The 21198-nt window shown below is 51.5% G+C and overlaps 2 protein-coding genes across 5 annotated transcripts; one reads left to right on the top strand and one right to left on the bottom strand.

Annotated features, from left to right (window-relative positions):
- Positions 1 to 855: 855 nt before the first annotated feature.
- DPAGT1 (dolichyl-phosphate N-acetylglucosaminephosphotransferase 1) lies at positions 856 to 6467 on the bottom strand. 3 transcript variants are annotated; one of them, XM_032285238.1, is made up of 9 exons: positions 5524 to 6458; positions 5038 to 5158; positions 4651 to 4864; positions 4284 to 4430; positions 2772 to 2856; positions 2225 to 2413; positions 1828 to 1915; positions 1506 to 1661; positions 856 to 1427 (listed from the first exon to the last, which is right to left on the bottom strand). In XM_032285238.1, the coding sequence occupies exons 1-9, from the start codon at positions 5682 to 5684 to the stop codon at positions 1362 to 1364; spliced, it is 1227 nt and encodes a 408-aa protein (XP_032141129.1). In that variant the 5' UTR covers positions 5685 to 6458; the 3' UTR covers positions 856 to 1361. The 3 variants fall into 3 exon arrangements, with proteins under 3 accessions (XP_032141129.1, XP_032141128.1, XP_032141131.1); XM_032285237.1 differs by having other exon boundaries at positions 856 to 1661; positions 5524 to 6467; XM_032285240.1 differs by lacking the exon at positions 5038 to 5158 and having other exon boundaries at positions 856 to 1661; positions 5524 to 6466.
- Positions 6468 to 10827: 4360 nt separating this feature from the next.
- C2CD2L (C2CD2 like) lies at positions 10828 to 21198 on the top strand. Of its 2 annotated transcripts, none has more exons than XM_032285236.1 (14): positions 10828 to 12450; positions 14429 to 14524; positions 14884 to 15003; positions 15178 to 15279; positions 15381 to 15497; positions 15592 to 15703; positions 15850 to 15958; positions 16655 to 16719; positions 16808 to 16935; positions 17026 to 17200; positions 17947 to 18048; positions 18192 to 18325; positions 18413 to 18698; positions 20111 to 21198. In XM_032285236.1, exons 1-14 carry the CDS (start codon positions 12097 to 12099, stop codon positions 20320 to 20322), a joined length of 2112 nt encoding a protein of 703 aa, XP_032141127.1. In that variant the 5' UTR covers positions 10828 to 12096; the 3' UTR covers positions 20323 to 21198. The 2 variants fall into 2 exon arrangements, with proteins under 2 accessions (XP_032141127.1, XP_032141126.1); XM_032285235.1 differs by having other exon boundaries at positions 11832 to 12450; positions 15178 to 15288.

Here is a 21198-nt window from a genome sequence, read left to right as displayed (position 1 = left end):
CCCTGGTCAACCTCCCTAATAGCTCTTACTCTAAGCGCCCCCCACCACAGTTGGCTAATTATTTTATTTTTGTAGAGACAGTCTCATTTTGTTGCCCAGGCTGTCTTGAATTCCTGGGCTCAAGCAATCCTCCTGCCTCGGCCTCCTAAAGTGTTGGGATTACAGGTGTGAGCCACAGCACCCAGTGACTCTCTGAAAGTTTGATCCCATTCCAGGAAACGGGATAACGTCAATCTTGTGGCCCTCCATGCCACCTGAAGTATCAGGATTTCTTTTTTTCTTTTTTTTTTTTTGAGACAGAGTCTGGCTCTGTTGCCCAGGCTGGAGTCAGTGGCACATCTTGGCTCACTGCAACATCCGCCTCCCAGGCTCAAGCAATTCTCCTGCCTCAGCCTCCAGAGTAGTTGGGACTACAGGCGCACACCACCACATCTGGCTAATTTTTGTATTTTTCGTAGACACGGGGTTTCACCATATTAGCCAGGCTGGTCTCAAACTCCTGACCTCGTGATCCATCTGCCTCAGCCTCCCAAAGTGCTGGGATTACAGGCATGAGCCACCATGCCCAGCCAGGATTTCAATATTTATTCAACGTGTTCTGTTTGGTCTCAGTTCTGTTCATGTCTTGCTAGAAGAAGAAAGGAGAGAGGAGGCCACTATTTGAACCCTCCTCCGTGGCTAATTAAGGTGGAGTCAACCTGAGATCTGTTTCTGGCTCTGCTGTTTACTGCTATCAGAACCACTCTGAGTATCATATTATGCAAGGGAGAGAGATAGGCATCCTGTTGGAGGAAGTACTCTCACCAACCCTCTCAATCTATCCAAAAATGCCCATATAGGAAATAGACCTACAGGAACAATAAGAAAAAGACAACACTTTATTGTCTCCATTGGGAGCATGTGGCCCCCTGCTCAGCTCTTACTAATCAGAACACTTAATTTACAATCAAATGACATGTCACCTTGGAGCCTGTGTCCCTAGCCCTGGCCTAAGTTCTATCCCAAAGACCAGCAGTTCCTTGAAAGTCAGGACTCTGAAATTTGAGTGTGGATAACTGCAAAAAAAAAAAGAAAAAAAAAAAAACTGCTGCATCCCACCCTATGAGGCTGCAAAGATGGGATGGAGAGGGAGAGAGTGGCAAGTTGCAGGAGGCCATAGGCAAAGTCCAATCAGTCGTCAGTAGAGGACAAGAAACGCCCAGGATGCCAGTGATCACAGGGAAAGGAAAATGCTGAGAACAAAATCTGGAGGAGCATGAAAAGTGAGACGCCTTGGCCAGGAGGCAGTCTTGGTCCAGGGAGAGGTCAGCCTGAGTGAGGAATCCTAGAGACTGTGAGGTAAAGGACAATGATCAAGGGACTCAGACATCATAGAAGAGTCGGACGAGCTGGTATCGAATGGAGAAGGTGACGGCACTGCCCAGGATCTGCAAGGAGAAATAGGCTGGAGTAAGAATCATGAAGAAAGGGGGACAAGGAGAAGTAAACCCTATCCCCATCCTCACCTGCAACAGCAGCAGGAGCAATGTGAGGTTTCTCTCATGTATGGGCCCAAAGATTTTAAGTAGCAAGTTGATGAGGGTCATGTTGTTACATTCAGTGAATTCACCATCCTCAGTCTCACTTTGGTGGATTGTCACCAGCCGGAGGCTATCTGCCACCTGAAGGGGCCAGAGGTGAAGAGAACTTCAGCTAATACCTATGCTTCAGGAATGTGGCTCTGTTTAATGCTTCCAAGTTCCCCTTGGATCTGATGTAGGCCTAAGTTCCCCATTCCTCAAGGTCAGGATGGCAACCTAGGGCCTTACCTCCTTGTTACCCTGTTACCTTTAAAATAAAGGTGCCCAAGAAAGAGAGGCTCTTGGTCTTGAACTTGGAATAGCTCATCTCCAGTTTGCCTGTCTTGATATTGAGTCTGCAGGGGGAAGATAGCTTCATGTGACTGGGCCACTATTTGAACCCTCCTCCCTGTAGCTAATTAATAGGAAAAGTATTGAAGGTGGAGTCAACCTGAGATCTATTTCTGATAGCTGCTTACTGCTATCAGAACCACTGTGAGTATCAGATTATGCAAGTAAATGTGCTTTGTAAGTTATAAAGGGCTACTCACATGGAAATAGTCCTTGTTTGGGCCTACTCCCTTTGCACAGCAAATGTATAGGCTTGCATTAGATATCCCAAGTGAAAAGGCTATGATGTCCATTTCAAGCCCCAAAGTGGCTACCTGGGTATGCGGTGGCGAGGGCAGGGGATGATATGCAGGAGCTGAGGCAGTGAGTAGAGGAAGTTGAACACCTGGGGCATGAAGAATAGTAGCATGGTCTTGCTGAAGTGTCCCAAGATTCCCACCACGGCAAAGGTCATGCCAGCAAAGTAACAGAAGGTATCTCCCACAAACACCCGTGATGGGTACCTGTGTGGGGGAGAGGATCTGAGCCAGTGGCAAGAGGCACTACCAACCCTTTCTCTCACATCACACCCTGTGGGCACTGGACTGGCCCTGACCCTAGTTCTGACTCAGAGGAGACTCCAGTTGCGCAGCAATTCTGCAGGATCCAAGGCCCTGAATTCATCTGTTCCTGGGGCCTCCACGCACTCATCCCAAACTACTGCTGGGTAGAGAGAAATTTCAGAATATGATCAACTGAAGATGCGGAAAACTCCACAGAGGTATGCACAGATTTAGCCTCTCCACCACAAGGTGGGTTATGATAAGGACCATCTTTACCATGTGTTCAGGTAGTTGCCCCCCTAATCCAAGGCCTACTTACCAGTTGTGGTAGAGCAATCCCAAAGTGGTGAAAAAAAAGGGTATCATGAAGTAGAGGGAAAAGACATGATCATCTCGACAATCACCTTTGGAAGCAAGGAAGAAAGAAGGAAAAGTTAATACCCACTTCCCCTGAATACCTTGATCCTATTTTTGTCTAAGTTCTGTTTATAGCTGTATCATCTACCTCACCCAAGTCACTTTCAAGAACTCAATACCCCTTTTATGTCACCCAAGACAACTCCCAATATTCTACCTCTCTCATGAAGCCTTCCTAAACCAGTTACTGTCTTAAATTTGGTTTAGACCATTCTGACATAAGTTTGGATACCAACTTAACTTCTTAGCTGTATGACGTTGATCTTGATCATCACATATTTAACTTCTCTAAGCCTGTTTTCCCATCTGTAAAATAGGGCTGATTATAACATCTGCCACATAGAACCATTATAAGATTTAAATAAGACAGTGTTTAAAAAGTACTTAGCTTTAATAAGCACTTGTTGATGTTCATCAGCCAAAGACCACTAGAAACGCATCTATAGTTCAAAGCTAGGTTTAATGACTTGTAAAAAGGGAGATTTCAGAAACCACGTGCCACTGAGAACCACAGAATGTCTCAGTAAGACAGTGTTAGGAGGGGCTTGTAGTAGGATTTGTTTTGAGTATTTTGGGAGAGGATGAAAGAAAGTAGAGTTTTGCTCTAGACTGTTAAAAAGCAGAAGTAATTCTATGATCAAGCATTTTAATGTTTAAGAAGTGGCAGGAACTGGCTGGGCACAGGAGCTCAAAAGTGTAATCCCAGCACTTTGGGAGGCCAAGGCTGGCAGATCAGTTGAGCCCAGGAGTTCAAGACCAGCCTAGGTAACATGGTGAAACCCTGTCTCTACAAAAAATACAAAAATTTGTCAGGTGTGGTGGCACATGCCTGTAGTCCCAGCTACTCGAGAAGCTGAGGCAGGAGGATCATTTGAGTCGGAGGATACAGTGAGCTAAGATCACGCCACCACTCTCTAGCCTGGGCAACAGAGGGGGAGACCTTGTTTCAAAAAAAAAAAAAAAAGTGGTAGGAACTGAGTTGTTACTGGAAAGCAGCAGCAGCAGTTGCTAATGTTAGCCGAGAGAAGGGATCTTGGCCATTTTGTGGGTTGCTCAGTGATCTTGTGATTTCGTCTGTACTCAAACACGATTATAGAGGGAGAGGTCTAGTTTTGGTCTCACTCCATTATGGTCACAGAGTGACCATGTGTAATGTTGGGGTTCTGTGAAACTTTATATTCAATGGGAGAAGATCATAATCAAGCTATTAGTGTCAATCCAGCTATAAATGATGGGGCTGCTATTTTTCTTTCTCACTTTTAATAAATCTACATTGTTATTTGCAAAGTAAGTAGCTTCCTTTATCTTTTATAATTACTAAACATATTTTTTTTTTCTGAGTTTCCCAAAGCTATATTTCAGGCCACACCTTTAACACTAAGACTTCTGTCGCCCCACCCTCAATTCCACCTACCTTCCAACTCTACAAGGTTGAAGACAATGATGGAAGCAGAAATGACTAGTGACTGGCCAGCCTCTAGGCCGTTAATTCCTGCTAGGATATTGATGGCATTGGTACAGAACACTGCCAGCAGCCCCATGTAGACATAGTACAGGATTCCTGGGGGGAGACATGGTAGGAAAAGAAGTAGTGCCACCTAGGGGAAGAGGATTTAAGAATTTGAGAAAAGTGGTGAGGACAGAGGGTAAGATGAAGGGTCACCGAAAAGGATCTGGGCAGGCACAAAGACAGAAAAGGAACACTTGGAGGAGAATGTGGAGCACCAGGAAGGGTGCCCTGAAGTAGGTGCCATAGGAGCAGCAGTGGCAGGACTACTTACCCAAGTCCAGATGCAGGCCAAGAATCGGGCGGAAGGGCTTGGGCACCACGATGGTCGTGTTGCCAAAGTTGGTGAAATAGACCATGAGGAGAGGTAGTGAGGCAGCTGTGGGTAGCAGCAGCTTATGGCGCCAGCGCAGATTCAGTACATCATCCGCAAAGCCCAGGAAGATCATGCAGCAGATGGCAAGGAGGGCACCTATCAGGGCCACAAACTGGGGGAGGCTCGGGCGGTCCATGACTCAAGCCTGCTCCCATTCCACCTTTTAAGAATTCCTGTCTTTTCTGATCATTTCTTAGCCCCTCCCCCCAAGCCCAAATAACCCCAATTCTCTCAGGTACCTCCCAGATCCCAGCCACAAGCAACCACCCCCATGAACCCACTTACTTCATGGTGGGGGAATGCCTCACACTGCTCCTTCACAAAACAGTTCAGGAAGGGGAAAGGAATGAAGCAGAAGAGGATGATAAGGAAAACTGCACCGCTGATCACTCCCTGGGATTCTGGGCTGTGGCCCAGCAGCAAGGAGGCGAGGGGAGGCGGGGAGGAAAGGGGGCGTGGTCACTCACTAGTGCAGATATTACCATAACCCAAAGTGATCTTCTCATTCCCAGTTCTTTACTTTGGGAAGTGGTGAGGGGGGCGGAAGGGGGAGAGCACCACTCTTAGAGTCCCTAAACACTCAAGGGTCCCTACCCATCCCTTCCCCAATGCAGTAAGTTCTGCCCATCACCTCTCTGAGTCCCAGGCTGTCTGGGTTAGTTCTGAGTCTCCACGAATGGTCTAGCACCCTGGTCCCCGCCCCCACCCTGGCTACTCCTTCCTTAGCCCTTAGCCCTTGCCTCCTGCCCGGACCCGTATACGGCTGCTCACATCTGCTGTCGGCTGGATTTGTTGAGGTCCTGACCACAGAGGCGCGCAGCGATGAAGTGGCCCCGGAAGGCCGGGATGAGGGTGACTGTGGCCACAAATCCCAGCAACGAGACGATCAAATTCACCAGCAGCGGCATGGGCAATTCCGGTAAGGCCCACATGGTGACCGGTCAGGGGCCCGGCTCCGCTGCCTCCTCAGGTAACGGGCAAGCTGAGCAGCAGTCCTGAGGCCTCAGCGGTATGGAGTGGCCGCTCCCCACAGGCAGGCTTTTCCCACACCAATCTGAGCAAAACCCAACAACTCTGACTTGAGCCGCCTTCGGGACCCCCGAAAACCTCGCTAAAGCAACCTAGGTTCTGCCTCGCTGCACCTGCCTACCTACTGTTTCCGCCCGGATCTTATTCGCTGAACAACTATCACTGCGGAAGGCGGCGGCCGCCATTTTTAATATGGGCACTAGAGTGTGGAGGTGGGGGTGGAAGAGAAGTATGATTCTATAATTTCATCCTTTGTTCGAGAGTGGAATCATCGCGAGAGTATTGGAAAAGCAATTAAAGAAAGGCAGCCAAGAACAGATGCTTCCCTAACATTATGTTAAAGATACTTCCAGAGCCGAAATGCCAGTTGCCCTGTTCCAAGATGAATGCCTCCTTGTACCACGTGTCTGACACCGCTCACATTCGGGTTGACGTCAGTTTTAGCTCCGTCCGCCTTCGTAGGTCAAGTCTAAAGGGCCAGTACCCCGCCCTTAATCTGGGAGGCCTCCGGCTCCAGGAAGACGGCTATTGAAAGGCAGGGGGTGGGGAGCAGGTTCGAGGATGTGGAGCTGCGCCTGTTCCTTGCAGGAAACTTGTTGCCAAGGTAATCGGAAGCCAAGGTAAACACAGCTCAGTTCCCGGAAACGCAGCTAAGATTTGGAAGGATGGTGTAAACTCTAAAGCGTAGATCCTTGAAAAGCCCCTCCCAGGCCGGGCGCGGTGGCTCACGCCTATAATCCCAGCACTTTGGGAGGCCGAGGCGGGTGGATCGCGAGGTCAAGATATCGAGACCATCTGGTCAACGTGGTGAAACGCCGTCTCTACTAAAAATACAAAAATTAGCTGGGCATGGTGGCGCATGCCTGTAGTCCCAGCTACTCGGGAGGCTAAGGCAGGAGAATTGCTTGAACCCAGGAGGCAGAGGTTGCGGTGAGCCGAGATCGCGCCATTGCACTCCAGCCTGGGTAATAAGAGCGAAACTCCGCCTCAAAAAAAGAAAAAAGGAAAAGCCCCTCCCACTCTGTTTTTCTTGTCTTCGATGCTGGTATTTTTTTCTCAACATCTCACTCACTTTCTGCCCCAACTGTAGCAGTTAGTTGCCCGGCAACCGAGCTCAGCACTTCAGTGAGGGATTGTGAGTACCCTCAGGTCTTGGGTAACTCGAGACTTCTGCTTGGTCCTGGATCACTGCATTGTACCAAGCTCCCATAAGGAGGAGATGGAGATTTCAAGGCTCTGGAAAGAGCTGAGGAGGCAGAGAAATCAGACTCACAACTGGCTTCCTGTAAGCCTGAGGAACTCACAGTCAGTTTTTTTCCTGCAGATCACTATGCATTTTGCTTGGCCTGTGCCCCTGCAAACAATTCACCAGTATCTTTTTTTTTTTTTTTTTTTTTTTTTTTGAGACGGAGTTACGCTCTTATTACCCAGGCTGGAGTGCAATGGCGCCGTCTTGGTTCACTGCAACCTGTGCCTCCCGGGTTCAAGAGATTCTCCTGCCTCAGCCTCCCGAGTGGCTGCGATTACAGGCATACGCCACCACGCCCAGCTAACTTTGTATTTTTGATAGAGACGGGGTTTCTCCATGTTGGTCAGTCTGGTCTTGAACTCCTGACCTCAGGTGATCTGCACACCTTGGCCCCCCAAAGCGTTGGGATTACAATCGTGAGTCACCCAGTCCAGCCAATTCACCAGCATCTTTATCACCTTTCATTCCTGCACAGGCTCTTAGGCAGCACATGATTTCTGTTGTCAGACATGAAATCACCACTAGTGAGTTAGGGAAAGGACTCCAATAGCTGAGCACTTTGTCCACTCTTCCCTCTACAGCATGTTCCAGAAGTCAGGGTCATGTTGACGTTTTTTAAGCTGAAAATAGTTTCTTCTTTCCCTAAAAACCAGATGTGAGGCTGGGTGTAGTGGCTCACGTCTGTAATCCCAGCATTCCCAGCACTTTGGGAGGCCAAGGTGGGTAGCTTACTTGAGGTCAGGAGTTCAAGACCACCCTGGCCAACATGGTGAAACCCTGTCTCTACTGAACATACAAAAATTAGCTGGATGTGGTGGCACATGCCTGTAATCCCAGCTGCTCAGGAGGCTGAGGTGGGAGGATAGCTTGAACCCGGGATGTGGAGGTTGCAGTGAGCAGAGATCATGTCACTGCACCCCAGCCTGGGCAACAGAGGGAAACTCTGTCTCAAAATAAACACAAAAACAAAAAACCCAGATGTGAATTGGCTTTTCTACTTGAAAATGGCTCGAATTAACAATAACAAAAACGCAGATATGTATAAAACACATAAATTTCTGTAATTTCCTTGCTAGTATTCTACTAAATTTTGAGTACTTAACACTGCTATTATTTTTCTGTGTGTGTGTTCTGTCTATGCACACGTGCCCCTCTTAAACTAGAAACTCCCAGGAGGCAAGTGTTTTCCACAGGGTGTTCCCATGGGGCTGGGAACACAGATATCTGTGTACGAGGAAGGCATCATCACACATAATGAGGCTGAGTCTGAAAGAAGCACTGAGGGCAATCGGTGCCTATGGAGGGGGCAATCAGTTGTGACCAGGGTAAGTGGTCTTGAGGAAGAGAAGTATCATTTCAGTAGATTATAAGAGTAGAAGTGCCTTTCAAACACGGCGACAGTGAGACGCCAGAAGCAGGTGGAAAGGAGGAGCTTGTGGGATCCCAGAGGAGGCAGCATTCAGTTATCTTGTTGATGATGAGTATGCTGAGACTCCCTGGAGGTCTGAGAGCCAGTCTGTATCTATTTCCTTTTTTAATAGGAAGCCAAGCCTAATACATCTTCCTTCCCGGTCTGCTATTGGGAAGCTTTGTCTCTTTCTTCTCCAGAGATCATTAGCTCTCGCTACCACCACCCTCCTGGGGAGGGCAGGAGGACATAATCAAGGGAAGAGACATTAAGGATTAATCACCCACATACACATGTGGCCATCAGAAAATGGTTACTAAGATACTTGTCATATAATCTGAGTATTTTTGTTCCCATGATGGTAAAAGCCCAGTTGATTATCAGACTAATCAGAAGGAGAAACAAACACGTGACTTTTGGCGTCACCTGAAATTGTGTGCCTTTCCTCATAAAAATTCAAAGCAATTGCCGGAATGCTGAAGCAGGCCCTAGGATTCACAAACCAGCTGACTTGTCAGCAGCCATGGACTGAGCAGTGTTTGAGATGTGCATCTCTTCTAAGAAGCACTGAGTGCCTCCCAATGAGCAAGGCCAATCCACTAAATCTGATTGCTAGACAAAGTCTGTTCCAAAAATGTTTCATAGTGCTCAAAAGACAATGAGACCCCTCTGGATAGTCTGGGGCTGTGACATCTGCAGGACCCTATCTGTGGCTCTGTCCAGGCAGCTGAATCACTCTTTTTCCCCTTTTCCTCCTACCTCTCCCCTTTTAGTCTAGAAAAAACAGTTGTTAACTAAAAGCAAGCCCTAGGATTTGACATTCCACTGGCATGACATGAATGATGTTTCAAAAGATAGAAATTCTCAAAGTATATTTGAGGATTTTCTGTTAGACTTCTTAAAATTACAAAGTTTGGGCTGGGCGCAGTGGCTCACGCCTGTAATCCCAGCACTTTGGGAGGCCGGGGCGGGCAGATCACCTGAGGTTGGGAGTTTGAGACCAGCCTGGCCAATATGGTGAAACCCCATCTCAAAACAAAAAATTACAAAGTTTGTTAATCCCTACTATGTGCATAGGAAGCTCTTCAGTACTGTGGAGGATGAACTGATATAAATGCAATTGCTTGTCCCCAAGGAGCCTACTTCAGCATATTTAGAGCATCTTGGTTGAATTTGAGGGAAGAGAGATGACTAAGGCATGGTTCCCACCCCTAGGCAGCTTCCTGATGAATGGAAGATGCAGACATATAAACAATCAGCTAGACTCTACGGCAGAATGAAGTAAGTGCTAGAGGTCTAAGTAATGGATGAAAGAGGGAGGACTAGGCTGAGTGTGGTGGCTCACGCCTATAATCCCAGGATTTTGGAAGGCCGAGGCAGGAGGATCACCTGAGGTTTGGAGTTTGAGACAAGCCTGGCCAACATGGTGAAACCCCATCTCTACTAAAAATAACAAAAATTAGCCAGGTGTGTTGGTGCATGCCTGTAGTCTCAGCTACTTGGGAAGCTGAGGCAGGAGAATTGCTTGAACCCGGGAGGTGGAGGTTGCCATGAGCTGAGATTGCACCACTGTACTCCAGCCTTGGCAACAGTGACTCTCTGTAAAAAAAAAGAGGAGTAACTAGGGAGACTCATGTAAGACTGAATTGTGAAGCAGTATCTGGCAGCATAGGACCAAGCACTCAGTGGAGGAGTTGAGGGAATAAATAAAAGAAGTCAGAGAACGGAGATTATTGGGAGATCTGAGGGTTCCTGAAGGATTCTTCTGGGAAGAGGGTCTTCATAGAGAAACTTTCTAGCTGGACAACTTCCTGCATAACCTGCTCCCTTAACCCTAGCTGCTCTGCCCGACAGCTTCCTCCTGCATCCCTGGATTCTGGCCCTGAGTTCTCCCCTCCCTTGATTTCATGTCTTCTCCCTTTGAGATTAGAAACCCAGATTCTAGGAATTTCCACTGTTATGGCAGTCCAGTGATAATGCATGGGCAGGGCCATAGGAGGTTACCTCATTCATGCCCACCTTTCCCCATCATTCCTTATAGGGAAATCCAGGGAGCCCCAGGCTACCCCACCACCTCCTGTGGCTCAGACAAACCTGTTGCTGACCTGTCAGGTTCTGTCTAGCCCTGCAGCCCTACACTTTAGAAGTCATTGTTTATTTCTCTTATTGTCATGTGCTCATTCCTCAGAAAATGACTTGGACTGGGGAGAAAGACACTTAACCCCTTTCCATCCACCTCTTTAAGAAAGGGACTGTGTGCCAAAGACACTCCCATATGTGTGAAGAAGGGGCTCTTGGGAGAATGTGAATTCCCCAGGATTCCTTTGAATACCTTTGTTGGCATTTCCTTCCCCTGTCCTCACCAAGCACTGAAGAGCCCCAGTCCTGCAGAGGTTGAATCAATTCCTTGCCTCTAGGAAAAGATGGCTCCTGAGGTCAGAGGTTGGGCAGTGTACCTACAACACCAGTTCTTGGGATATCACATACTTGTAATGCCAAGGTCTTGTGTCTGAATCTATTGATAGTCCAGTGCTACACTGCCAGCTCCCCTGTCATTACCACCCCCTCTACACGTGCTCCATAGGCAGGAGCTGTTACTATGGAAATACATTATTTTTAAAAACAGACACACAGCCTGGGCTTGGGAATCTCCGGAACAAACCTACACGAGCAAGGAGGTTAATGGGGCTGTTTCTGGGTCCAAGCTCCAAGAGGAAGGAGGGTGATGGTGGTGGAGGGAATTCAATATTCCCTGTTCTATTCTCAACCTCTCCCAGCTTCAGGTTCTGCTTTCTCTCTGTTGACATCAGCTGGACCTCTGCCAGACACTTTTGTCTGGGAGGGATGCTCTGCACCTCCTTACCCTGGGCCTAGCTTTCCCCGGGAAATGAGAAGCTAGAAGTCGCTGAGTCTGGGGGTGTTGGGAGAAGGGGGCGGTGATTTCCAAAGGGGTCACCTCCTTCTTAACCTCACAGGCGCCTGACCTGTAGAAATCTAACAATAACAGGGGAAAGCAAAGGCAGCATCTTAGGTAAGTGAAGTTACTCTTGCCGTGAGCTGAGAGCTGTGTGGGAGCACCGCGATCGCAGGATGGGGCGAGATGATCAAAGATCCCGCCTATTTTCAACCCCGGAACCTCCTCGGCTCGCAGCTAGCCCTCCCGCCCTCCTCAAGCGAGGGAACGCCAGGCTGGCCTGGCCCCACCCGGCCCGGGTGCGGCTCCTTTAAGGGCGGGTGGGGGCGGGGCACCAGCGATGTTGTCAGTGTCAGCTCTGCGCACGCAGCCCTCCCGGAGCCGGTGCCGGCCCGCGAGCCCCCGCGTCCCTGCAGACCAGTCCCCTCCTGGGTCTGGCGGGCCCCGCACCGTAGGAGGAATCGGGCACTGGCCAGCGACTAACTGGGGTCCGGCTGCAGACCAAGCTAGGAGGGACACCGGCCACGGAGACAGAGACCCCGACGTCGCGACCCCCGAGGACCTCCTCTCCTCGCTCTGTGGCACCCACTAGTCCTGGGCACTCAGCCGCGGAGAGCCCCCGACCCCGCGCCCCCAGCCCCGGGGGAGCCCGCCCTCGTCCCGCGGCCAGCCCGGGCCATGCTCCCCCGGGGCGGCGACTGAGCCCCAGCCGGGACGGGACCGGGACCGGAGCCCGCGCGGAGCATGGATCCGGGCTGGGGGCAGCGGGACGTGGGCTGGGCGGCCCTGCTGATCCTCTTCGCCGCCTCGCTGCTCACGGTGTTCGCCTGGCTGCTGCAGTATGCCCGAGGCTTGTGGCTGGCGCGGGCCCGGAGGGACAGGGGCCGGGGACCCGCCTTAGCCGGGGAACCCGTGGGTTCCCTGCGGGAGCTGGGCGTGTGGCGCTCGTTGCTGCGGCTGCGGGCGACTCGGGCTGGCGCCCCCGAGGAGCCTGGAGTCCGAGGCCTCCTGGCGTCACTCTTCGCCTTCAAGTCTTTCCGGGAGAACTGGCAGCGGGCTTGGGTGCGAGCGCTGAACGAACAGGCCTGCAGGGACGGGGTGAGTTGGACCAAGCGCCTGGGTGGTCCCTTCAGCTTTTCCTTTCAGAGTAGAGACTTACTGCTCATGTTAGGAGGGCGGATGGGGGTGGGCATCAACTGAGGAACCCCATGGCTTCTCTTCCCCTCCCGGAACAGAGAAAAGGGTGCCTTTGAGGCTGGAGGTTGTAGAAATCCAACTGGGTCCCCAAACCTCCATTTCTGTGGGCAAAGTACTCTTTGGCTCCAAACCCATGCACAAGTTGCTGTTCTCATAGCAACGCTAATCCCTGTGCCTGAGGGCACTTCCGCCTTGCCTGGGTGCTGGTTGTGTTGGGGCGTGGGAGACAGATGCACCTGCAGAAGGAATTTGTCTGCTTCTCATGCCATCACACCCATTTAACATTTCATGCCCCAAATCCCTGGTGTGGTCAGGCAGATCCCCAAGGAGCCTGAATCACCCCCCTACCCCACAGTAATTTCACTGCCACAGTCAAATACATCCTTCATGCTGGCCTACGGTTCCTTGCGGGGTGGGGGAGTGTTCAGGTGGAGAGCAGATTGACAGTACCTTTACCAGTAGATGAGCTTGGAGCTGTCCCTTGAGGGTCAGTCATAAACCAGCCCAGTCTACTTCCTCCCATTGCACCATGGGCATCTGGCCTCCCAGGAAGTGGGGCAGGAAGCGTGGTCATGAGACGGAGATAATGTGGGAGGTAGAAGTCTCTCTTTTCTGGAGCTTCCTCCCATCCTGGCCCAGCAATCCATCTTTGCTCTCACAGTCCATCAGCTCCTTGCTCAGAGGGTTCTCTATTCCAGCCACCATCAGTTTGGAGCCTTTACTTTGCTAGTTCCCTAGATGCCTGGAAACAGAAATGGCCACAAGAAATTGCTCTATTTCCTCTGCCCAGCTGGCCAACTGAAAGCCAGATGGCATCTGTCAGTTTATACCTTGAAGCCACCTCTTCATCCAACTCTCCCTGTACCTTGTCCCTGGGTCAGAAGCAACTCCCCAGGATAGCTGACTCAGCTGGACATTGGCCTCCCTTGCAGGGGGTGGGGAGATTGAGGTTTCAAGCATCCATCTCCCTATCTTCCTTGGTCTAGTCTTTGAATGAGACAGCTACCAGAGCAAAGAAGTTGGCTTCCCCTGGTTTGCCAGGCAAACGAACCCTGTGGATTTGTTTTCTCCATCTCAAGACCCCAGGAAGAGTTGCCAGCCCATTCTGTGCCCCTTCCTCAATTCTGTGTCTGCACTACTGTCCTGGTGGGGCTGGAGTAGGTTGCTTCCATTACTGTGGAAGAATTAGGGAGCAGCTCTTTTGAGATCTAAGCAGCTTTCTGCTCTCTAATACCATCCTGCTATCTGCCTTGAGGAATTAGCCAGGCCCCTGGACTCTTGAGTCCTCTGAGCTTGTATCTCTTCCCAGTCCCCCTGGTACAGATCCCCAAGGCATGCTAGTCTTCATCTCCAAGAATACGAAGAGTCATACGCTTGAGCTTCCATATCCCATTTATTTGGAAGAAGGCTCAGCTTCATTTCTCCAGCTCTTATCTTGGACAAGTTGACTCTACCACCTTTAACCGTGACTTACCGCTTCCCACTCTGCCCAACTAGTATATGTAGGTGGCAACTAGCACCTTAACTTTTTTTATGTACAACTTTTTTAGGGGGTAGGGTGGGAGATAAAAGGGATGGTGGGGAGAAGAAGGAAGCTCCTGGTATTCCAGGAGGAAGCCGGGGTCTTCAGCCAAGGTGATCTAGTCTCTGAGGTGGACTAGCTCCCCATTGCTCAGTGGCTCCCAGCAGCCGCAGGTCCTTGGAGAGGCAGGCTTTGAGGGAACTACCTCCTGTCCTAAAGCCCTGAGCCAAGGAGGGGCCAGAAGCCAGCCTGCAGCTGAGGCCTCCGCAGTGGCAGAGTCCAGCCAGCAACTGAGCAGGCCAGCTCTATGGGGGGCAGCTCCAGAGACCTGATCCTGTGCCCACATTACTCTCTCAGAGCTCCATCCAAATCGCCTTTGAGGAGGTGCCCCAACTTCCACCCAGAGCCAGCGTCAGTCATGTGACCTGCGTAGACCAATCCGAGCATACCATGGTAAGGGTCTGATGGGCACTGCCCTCTTTGGGGTCCAAGAAGGACTGACCCCAAGGGTTCCCTTTAGTCCAGAGGGTCTTAACCTGGAGTTTGTTAATGCTTTATGGATCTAAGGATTGGCTTCAGAAGTCTGAGAATACCATTGAAGTTATGTGCAAAATGTTAGATGTGTGTATCTGCATTTTTCTGGGGAGAGGAGTCTTTGGCATTATCTGATTCTTTTAGGGATTTATGATCCTGAAAACATGAAGTCCCTAGGAAAGTGGAAGGTGGGAAGGGTCTCTGCTGGACTATTATAGGGCAGGACAAAGCAGGGTGAGCACCCTTCCCCCACATCTGACCCACCTCGCCGGTCTCAGGTGCTGCGTTGCCAGCTCTCTGCTGACGAGGTGCGGTTCCCAGTCTCTGTGACCCAGCAGTCCCCCGCTGCCATCTCCATGGAGACCTACCACGTCACTCTGACACTGCCACCAACACAGGTAGAAGGGGATGTGGGAAACTGAGTTGGGCAGGGGGCGGTTCCATTAGCTCAGCTTCTTCCATTTGTTTCCTCTCTGGGATGGAATTCAGGAAGGGTGGGTCCTCAGGAATTAGGAGTCCTTGGGGAAGGGAAATGGGACAAGTCAGCCCAGTCACTTTGTTCCTGTCTGTAGTTGGAAGTCAACCTGGAGGAAATCCCTGGTGAGGGGCTGCTCATATCCTGGGTCTTCACTGATCATCCAGATCTCAGCCTGACGGTGCTTCCCAAGCTGCAGGCCAGGGAGGTAAGGAGGAAGGGCTGATAGAGAAGAGGCAAAACAGGGAGGGGAGGCACAGCTGGGGTATCCACCTCCCTGTTCTCTTCTCCTCTCTGCAGAGAGGTGAGGAACAAGTAGAGCTCTCAACAATTGAGGAGCTGATCAAGGATGCCATAGTCAGCACCCAGCCAGCCATGATGGTCAACCTCAGGGCTTGCTCTGCCCCCGGAGGCCTGGTGAGTTGGCACCCAAAGCAAAAGATTTGCATGCACCTTGTTCCCAGGGTGCTATGTCAGGATTCTTGCTCTTTGGACCTTCTTCTGGTCTTAGGTACCCAGTGAGAAGACACCCATGATGCCCCAGACCCAACCAACCATTCCCAGACCTACCCGGTTATTCCTGCGGCAGCTTCGGGCATCTCACTTGGGAAATGAGCTGGAAGGTGAGAGCTAGAAGTGGCTGTGGGACTGCCAAGGCTATGGTTGGCTGCAGGTGCTCTCTGCTCCTCTGCCAAGGGTACAGCCTCTTTATTCTACAGTGACTTCCCATCTTTGATCTGAGTGTCTTCTAACTTCTGGTTCTTCACAGGCACCGAGGAACTGTGCTGTGTTGCTGAACTTGACAACCCCATGCAGCAGAAGTGGACCAAGCCTGCAAGGGCTGGACCCGAGGTGGAGTGGACAGAAGACCTGGCACTGTAAGGAGTAACCCTGCCCCGACCCCATGCTCCAGAACAGAGAGGATCAAACCCTTCCAGCACAGTCCTTGCAAGAATCAGCTCTGTTTTCCATAGCCTTTGGTGTGAGCCCCTATTGCATGCCAGGCCCTGGTGTGGGTCTTAGGGATTCAGACATGACCAAGATACAGCTCCCATCTCAGGGTCAACGACAAGCTTGAGGCAGAGACAGTTGGACATAAAGGAGATGGTACAACCTCGCCAGTTGAGGTTTATATAATGTGCTGTTGGAGTGCCTAGTGGGGGAGGGATTAATTCCCGTGAGAGAATAAGGATCAGAGTAGGCTTCATGGAGGAGATGGCATTTAAACCACACCTAGAACAAGAGTAGGATTTCATCAGAGTGTAAAAGTATTCTCAGCAGAGGGAAGAGCTCGAGCAAATGAAAATGGGTGGTTTGCAATTGAGAGACTGGCAGGACAGGAGGAGCAGGGCCAGGGAGGATTTGAATGAGCAGCTGAGGAGCATGGTTTTCACTCGGGCCCTGTCCCTTTCTCTTGGGACAAGAGAGAGTTTGGAGGGTAGGAGAGTCTTATTGGAGCACTTGTACCATTTTATTTATGTACACAGCTCTCTGCCTCTGGCCTGTGATCCACTCAAGGGTGGGTTCAGCTTGCAAATCTTCCCCTTCCTACCCCATCTCCTCTTGTCTCACAGGGATCTGGGCCCCCAGAGCCGGGAGCTGACCCTCAAAGTGCTGAGGAGCAGCAGCTGTGGAGACAGTGAGTGTGGGGCAGAAGGGATACCCCTGGGTGGGTGCAGAGTGGTGCCTGGCCGTGGCCCAGCTCACAGTGCCATCTCTTTCCCCAGCCGAACTCCTAGGCCAGGCCACACTGCCTGTGGGCTCCCCCTCCAGACCGCTGTCTCGAAAACAGGTGTGCCCACTCACCCCAGGGCCAGGGAAAGCCCTGGGACCAGCAGCCACCATGGCAGTGGAGGTGAGAAGCTGAGCCCTGGGAGAGGTGGGAGGACACAGGGGATGGGCAGTCTCTGAGGCCCTGCCTCTTCTCTCTTCCACCCGTGGGCAGCTTCAGTACGAGGAGGGCTCTCCCCGGAACCTGGGTACTCCCACCTCCTCCACTCCACGCCCCAGCATCACACCTACCAAGAAGATTGAGCTTGATCGGACCATCATGCCCGATGGCACCATTGTCACCACAGTCACCACCGTCCAGTCCCGGCCCCGTATAGATGGCAAATTAGGTAAAGAGAAGGAGCCTGGGAGTCCAGCTCTAGCCAGGGGCCGGGGACTGCAGACCCAAGGCGGGACAGTGAAAGAGGAGAGAAAGTCTTAATTCCAACTTCCTCTGTCTTCAGATATTCCATTGCAATCCTACCACATCATCCTGCCAATCTTTGTCTCTCTCAAATTTTCCCCTACCTCCTGCCATTTCCACAACAATTCCTCTCACTCTGCCACTCTTCTGGATCCTCCTGCCCCTCCTCACACAGGACTCTTGCACTCCCACCTTCCATCTTTCCCTCTGGCTTTTCACAGGTCTCTTTCCTTCCCTGTCCTTAGCCCCAGCTGACCATAATTGTCCATCCCTCTGCCCTCAGCCTTCCAGCACCCCCTGGGGTCCTCCAACAAACCCAGAGGCCTCTGTGGCATTTCTGCCCCACTCAGTGGGCCCCCATGACACTTCTGCCATCATAGGGGCCCCATGGAATTGCCCCTACCTCAGGGCACCCCAGTACCCCCCCATTCCCTCTATATTTTCATAGCATCTCTCCACACCCTCAGCAGGTCCCAGCACTTTCCTACACTCCCATTGGCTCCTGGGGTGTCTTTTAGTCCCCTGGTATCTTCTTAATCACCCTTGTGATTAATCACCCGTTAATCATTCTTCCCCTCTGAGTCACCCAAAGTCTGCATCTCAACAAAGACAGTAGGGGTGGGGGCCACTCTGAAGCATCTCCCAGCTCACTGACCCTCCCCCACCCACCAGACTCCCCCTCCCGCTCCCCGTCCAAGGTGGAGGTGACTGAGAAGACGACAACTGTGCTGAGTGAGAGCAGTGGCCCCAGCAATACCTCCCACAGCAGCAGCCGTGAGTGGGGAATGGGGTGCATGAGTGTGGGTTGGCCCTGGTGCCCCAGCATCAACAAGTACTCTGGGTGGGACAGGAGGAGTTTGAATGCAAGAAAGAGCCAGAGAGAAGTCAGGTTATCCATCCTCTGCACCCCCCCGCAGGGGACAGCCATCTTTCCAACGGCTTGGACCCTGTAGCAGAGACAGCGATTCGCCAGCTGACGGAGCCCAGTGGGCGGGCGGCCAAGAAGACACCCACCAAGCGCAGCACTCTCATCATCTCTGGTGTTTCCAAGGTAACAGGGCTCTGGGGAGAGGAGCTGGGATGGGGAGAAAGCCCTAATGGGTCACTCCTGCCCATGAAAACTTGTCCCTCCTGCCAGGTGCCCATTGCTCAGGACGAGTTGGCACTATCCCTGGGCTATGCGGCATCCCTGGAAGCCTCAATGCAGGATGATGCAGGGACCAGCGGAGGTCCCTCTTCACCTCCCTCAGACCCACCAGCCATGTCCCCAGGACCCCTAGATGCCCTCTCCAGTCCCACGAGTATCCAGGAAGCAGACGAGACAACCCGTTCGGATATTTCTGAGAGACCATCTGTGGATGATGTTGAGTCGGAAACGGGGTCCACTGGTGCCCTGGAGACCCGCAGCCTCAAGGATCACAAAGGTAGGGGGACACTGGCAGGGTGCTCGCATTTCTTTTTTTCTTCTTCTTATTCTCTATTATTGACACAAATGCTAGAGCACATCTCTTCTTTTATACACATATCATGACCTGGGGTACCTTAAGCCAGCGTGCCTTCTCCTTCCTCCCCTAAGAGATAGCTGGAGTAGCCAGCCTAATTCAGCCAAGCTAGCCTGGGGGGGGACCTTGTTGCCTTGGTTCCTGGCCTGGATCTGACAGGCTTGTGATAGGAAGGGATGCCAAATTATTTCCCTTTACTTCTATTTTTCTTTCTTCCTGAGTCTAAGTGCCAGTTTTCCTGCCCTTTAAAAAAAAATTATATAAATTTATTCCCAAGCTGGGCATGGTGGCTCATGCCAGCACTTTGGGAGGCCGAGGTGGGTGGATTACTTGAGTCCAGGAGTTTGAGACCAGCCTGGGCAACATGACGAGACCCCGTCTCTACTAAAAATACAAATAAATTGGCTGGGCATGGTGGCACACACTTGTAATCTCAGCTACTCAGGGGGCTGAGGTGGGAGGATTCCTTGGGCCTGGGAGGTTGAGGCTGCAGTGAGCCGTGATTGTGCCACTGCACTCCAACCTGGGTGACAGAGTGAGACCCTGTCTCAAGAGGAAAAATTCTTCCCTTTCATTCTGCACCCTTTCCCCCATGAGTATAAGAAATCCTATCCCAGGCCAACACTAGGATTGTCCCTCTGGCAGCAAGACAGGCTGTGACCAGCGGTGGTAGTTCTTCTAACTTTAAAAGATGAGAGGCTTACCCTAAAACATTTTAATTCCTCCACCAGTGAGTCTGTCAACCACGGATCTATCTATTTTTTAAGCCTGCATCACTTCTTGAGATAATGAGGTTTCTACCTCCAAAGCCTGCTGGGTGAGCACCTTGCTCATTATACTCGTTCTGAATTTACCTCTTTGAAGTTTCCAGACGCATCACTTCCTGCTCATACCCTGGAATTCGGTTAACAAGTCAGTGTTAACCCACTTTTCCCCCCATGATTTATAGGCTTGTGGGAGTACACTCTGGCAGCTTTTGTCTTCCTATAAGAAAGAGGCCCAATCCCAGTCTGTCCACACAAAGCAGCCGGCCCCGTGACATTTCGTTTGCGGGCGGAGTTAGGAGTGCACACAGATCCCCACAAGTACCACGACCTTTGCCTCAGGAAGGATAAAGCACATGTTTGTTTCTGCTTTCGCTTTCTTTTTTCTTTTTTTCACGAAGCCTTATGGAGGAGTATGTTTCTGCTTTCTTTCCTGAGGAAGTTTGGCTTCTGGGCCACGGAACTGATCCTGTTCCACATCCTCCATGCCTCCACTCTCGGCCGTGCCTCTGACCCGCGTCTCACCCTACCCCGTGCCCCTCTGCCTCAGCTTCCCCTCTTCCCCTGCAGTGAGTTTCCTGCGCAGCGGCACCAAGCTCATCTTCCGCCGGAGGCCTCGGCAGAAGGAAGCTGGCCTGAGCCAATCACACGATGACCTCTCCAACGCGACAGCCACGCCCAGTGTCCGAAAGAAGGCCGGCAGCTTTTCTCGCCGCCTTATCAAGCGCTTTTCCTTCAAATCCAAACCCAAGGCCAATGGCAACCCCAGCCCCCAGCTCTGAGGACCCTCCTCACCTCCTGCGCAAGGAAAGGGCACGAATTCTCAGCCCATTCCCCGCCTCCCCTTCCATTCCCCTTCCTGGATCCCAAGCGCCTGGGCCAGGAAAGCCCTCTGGGCTCCAGGAAGCCCTGTCCACCCTGGGCCGTGGGGCCGATTGGAAGGATACTTGCAACGGGAAGCCCATGAGAGGTGGATACCCGTTGCCGAGGACATGGACGAGGGACTGGTGGCTGGGGGGAGAGGAGGGCCCTGTCCGGCATGTGTAGGCATTCCCCAGAAGCCTTTGCCTCCTGCTGAGCTTGGTCACTGAGCAGAGTCCCAGGGTGCTCAGCTCTTCAGCTGACCCTTCCTCCCTTATTTATTCTCTTTTCTATTTATATGTGTGGCTTAGGACCCTCCGTGAACAGATGCTAGAGGGCATCTCTCCCAGGTGACCCTTCTTTTCTGTCCTAGGAGGGTGGGTGATTCCCTTTGGGATGGGGCTCCCACACCTCCCTCAGGTCCCCACTCAGACCAGCACCAGTGTCTGCCTCTGAGAATGTTGGCAGCTCACAGAGAGCAGGGCCGGCTCGGGATGGGGGGCAGGTACTCCCCACCTCCCTGCCTCCCCTCCTGCTCCTCATTCCTCCCTCCCCGTTTATTACCGTTTTTTTGTACTTGATGCCTTCTCTGTGAGCAGTGGCTCTGTGGGAAGGAGGGAGCCTGGAGCCTGGTGGGAAGCCTTCCCCAGAGAGATGGCTTTAGGGGCTTTATTTAAAGACTGATGATGAAGCCATGCGAGGCTGCACTTCTGTGTGTTGGGAGACGATGATGATGTCCATTGCTGTGTGATGGCTTGGAATTTAATTTATTAAAGTCAAATTGAAGTTTATAAACT

This window comes from Sapajus apella, unplaced genomic scaffold, assembly GCF_009761245.1.
Source record: "Sapajus apella isolate SASKATOON/1434 unplaced genomic scaffold, GSC_monkey_1.0 scaffold16, whole genome shotgun sequence".
NCBI classification, from domain to species: domain Eukaryota; kingdom Metazoa; phylum Chordata; class Mammalia; order Primates; family Cebidae; genus Sapajus; species Sapajus apella.
Note: the sequence above shows the minus strand (reverse complement) of the source record. Positions and strands in the feature narration are given on the sequence as shown.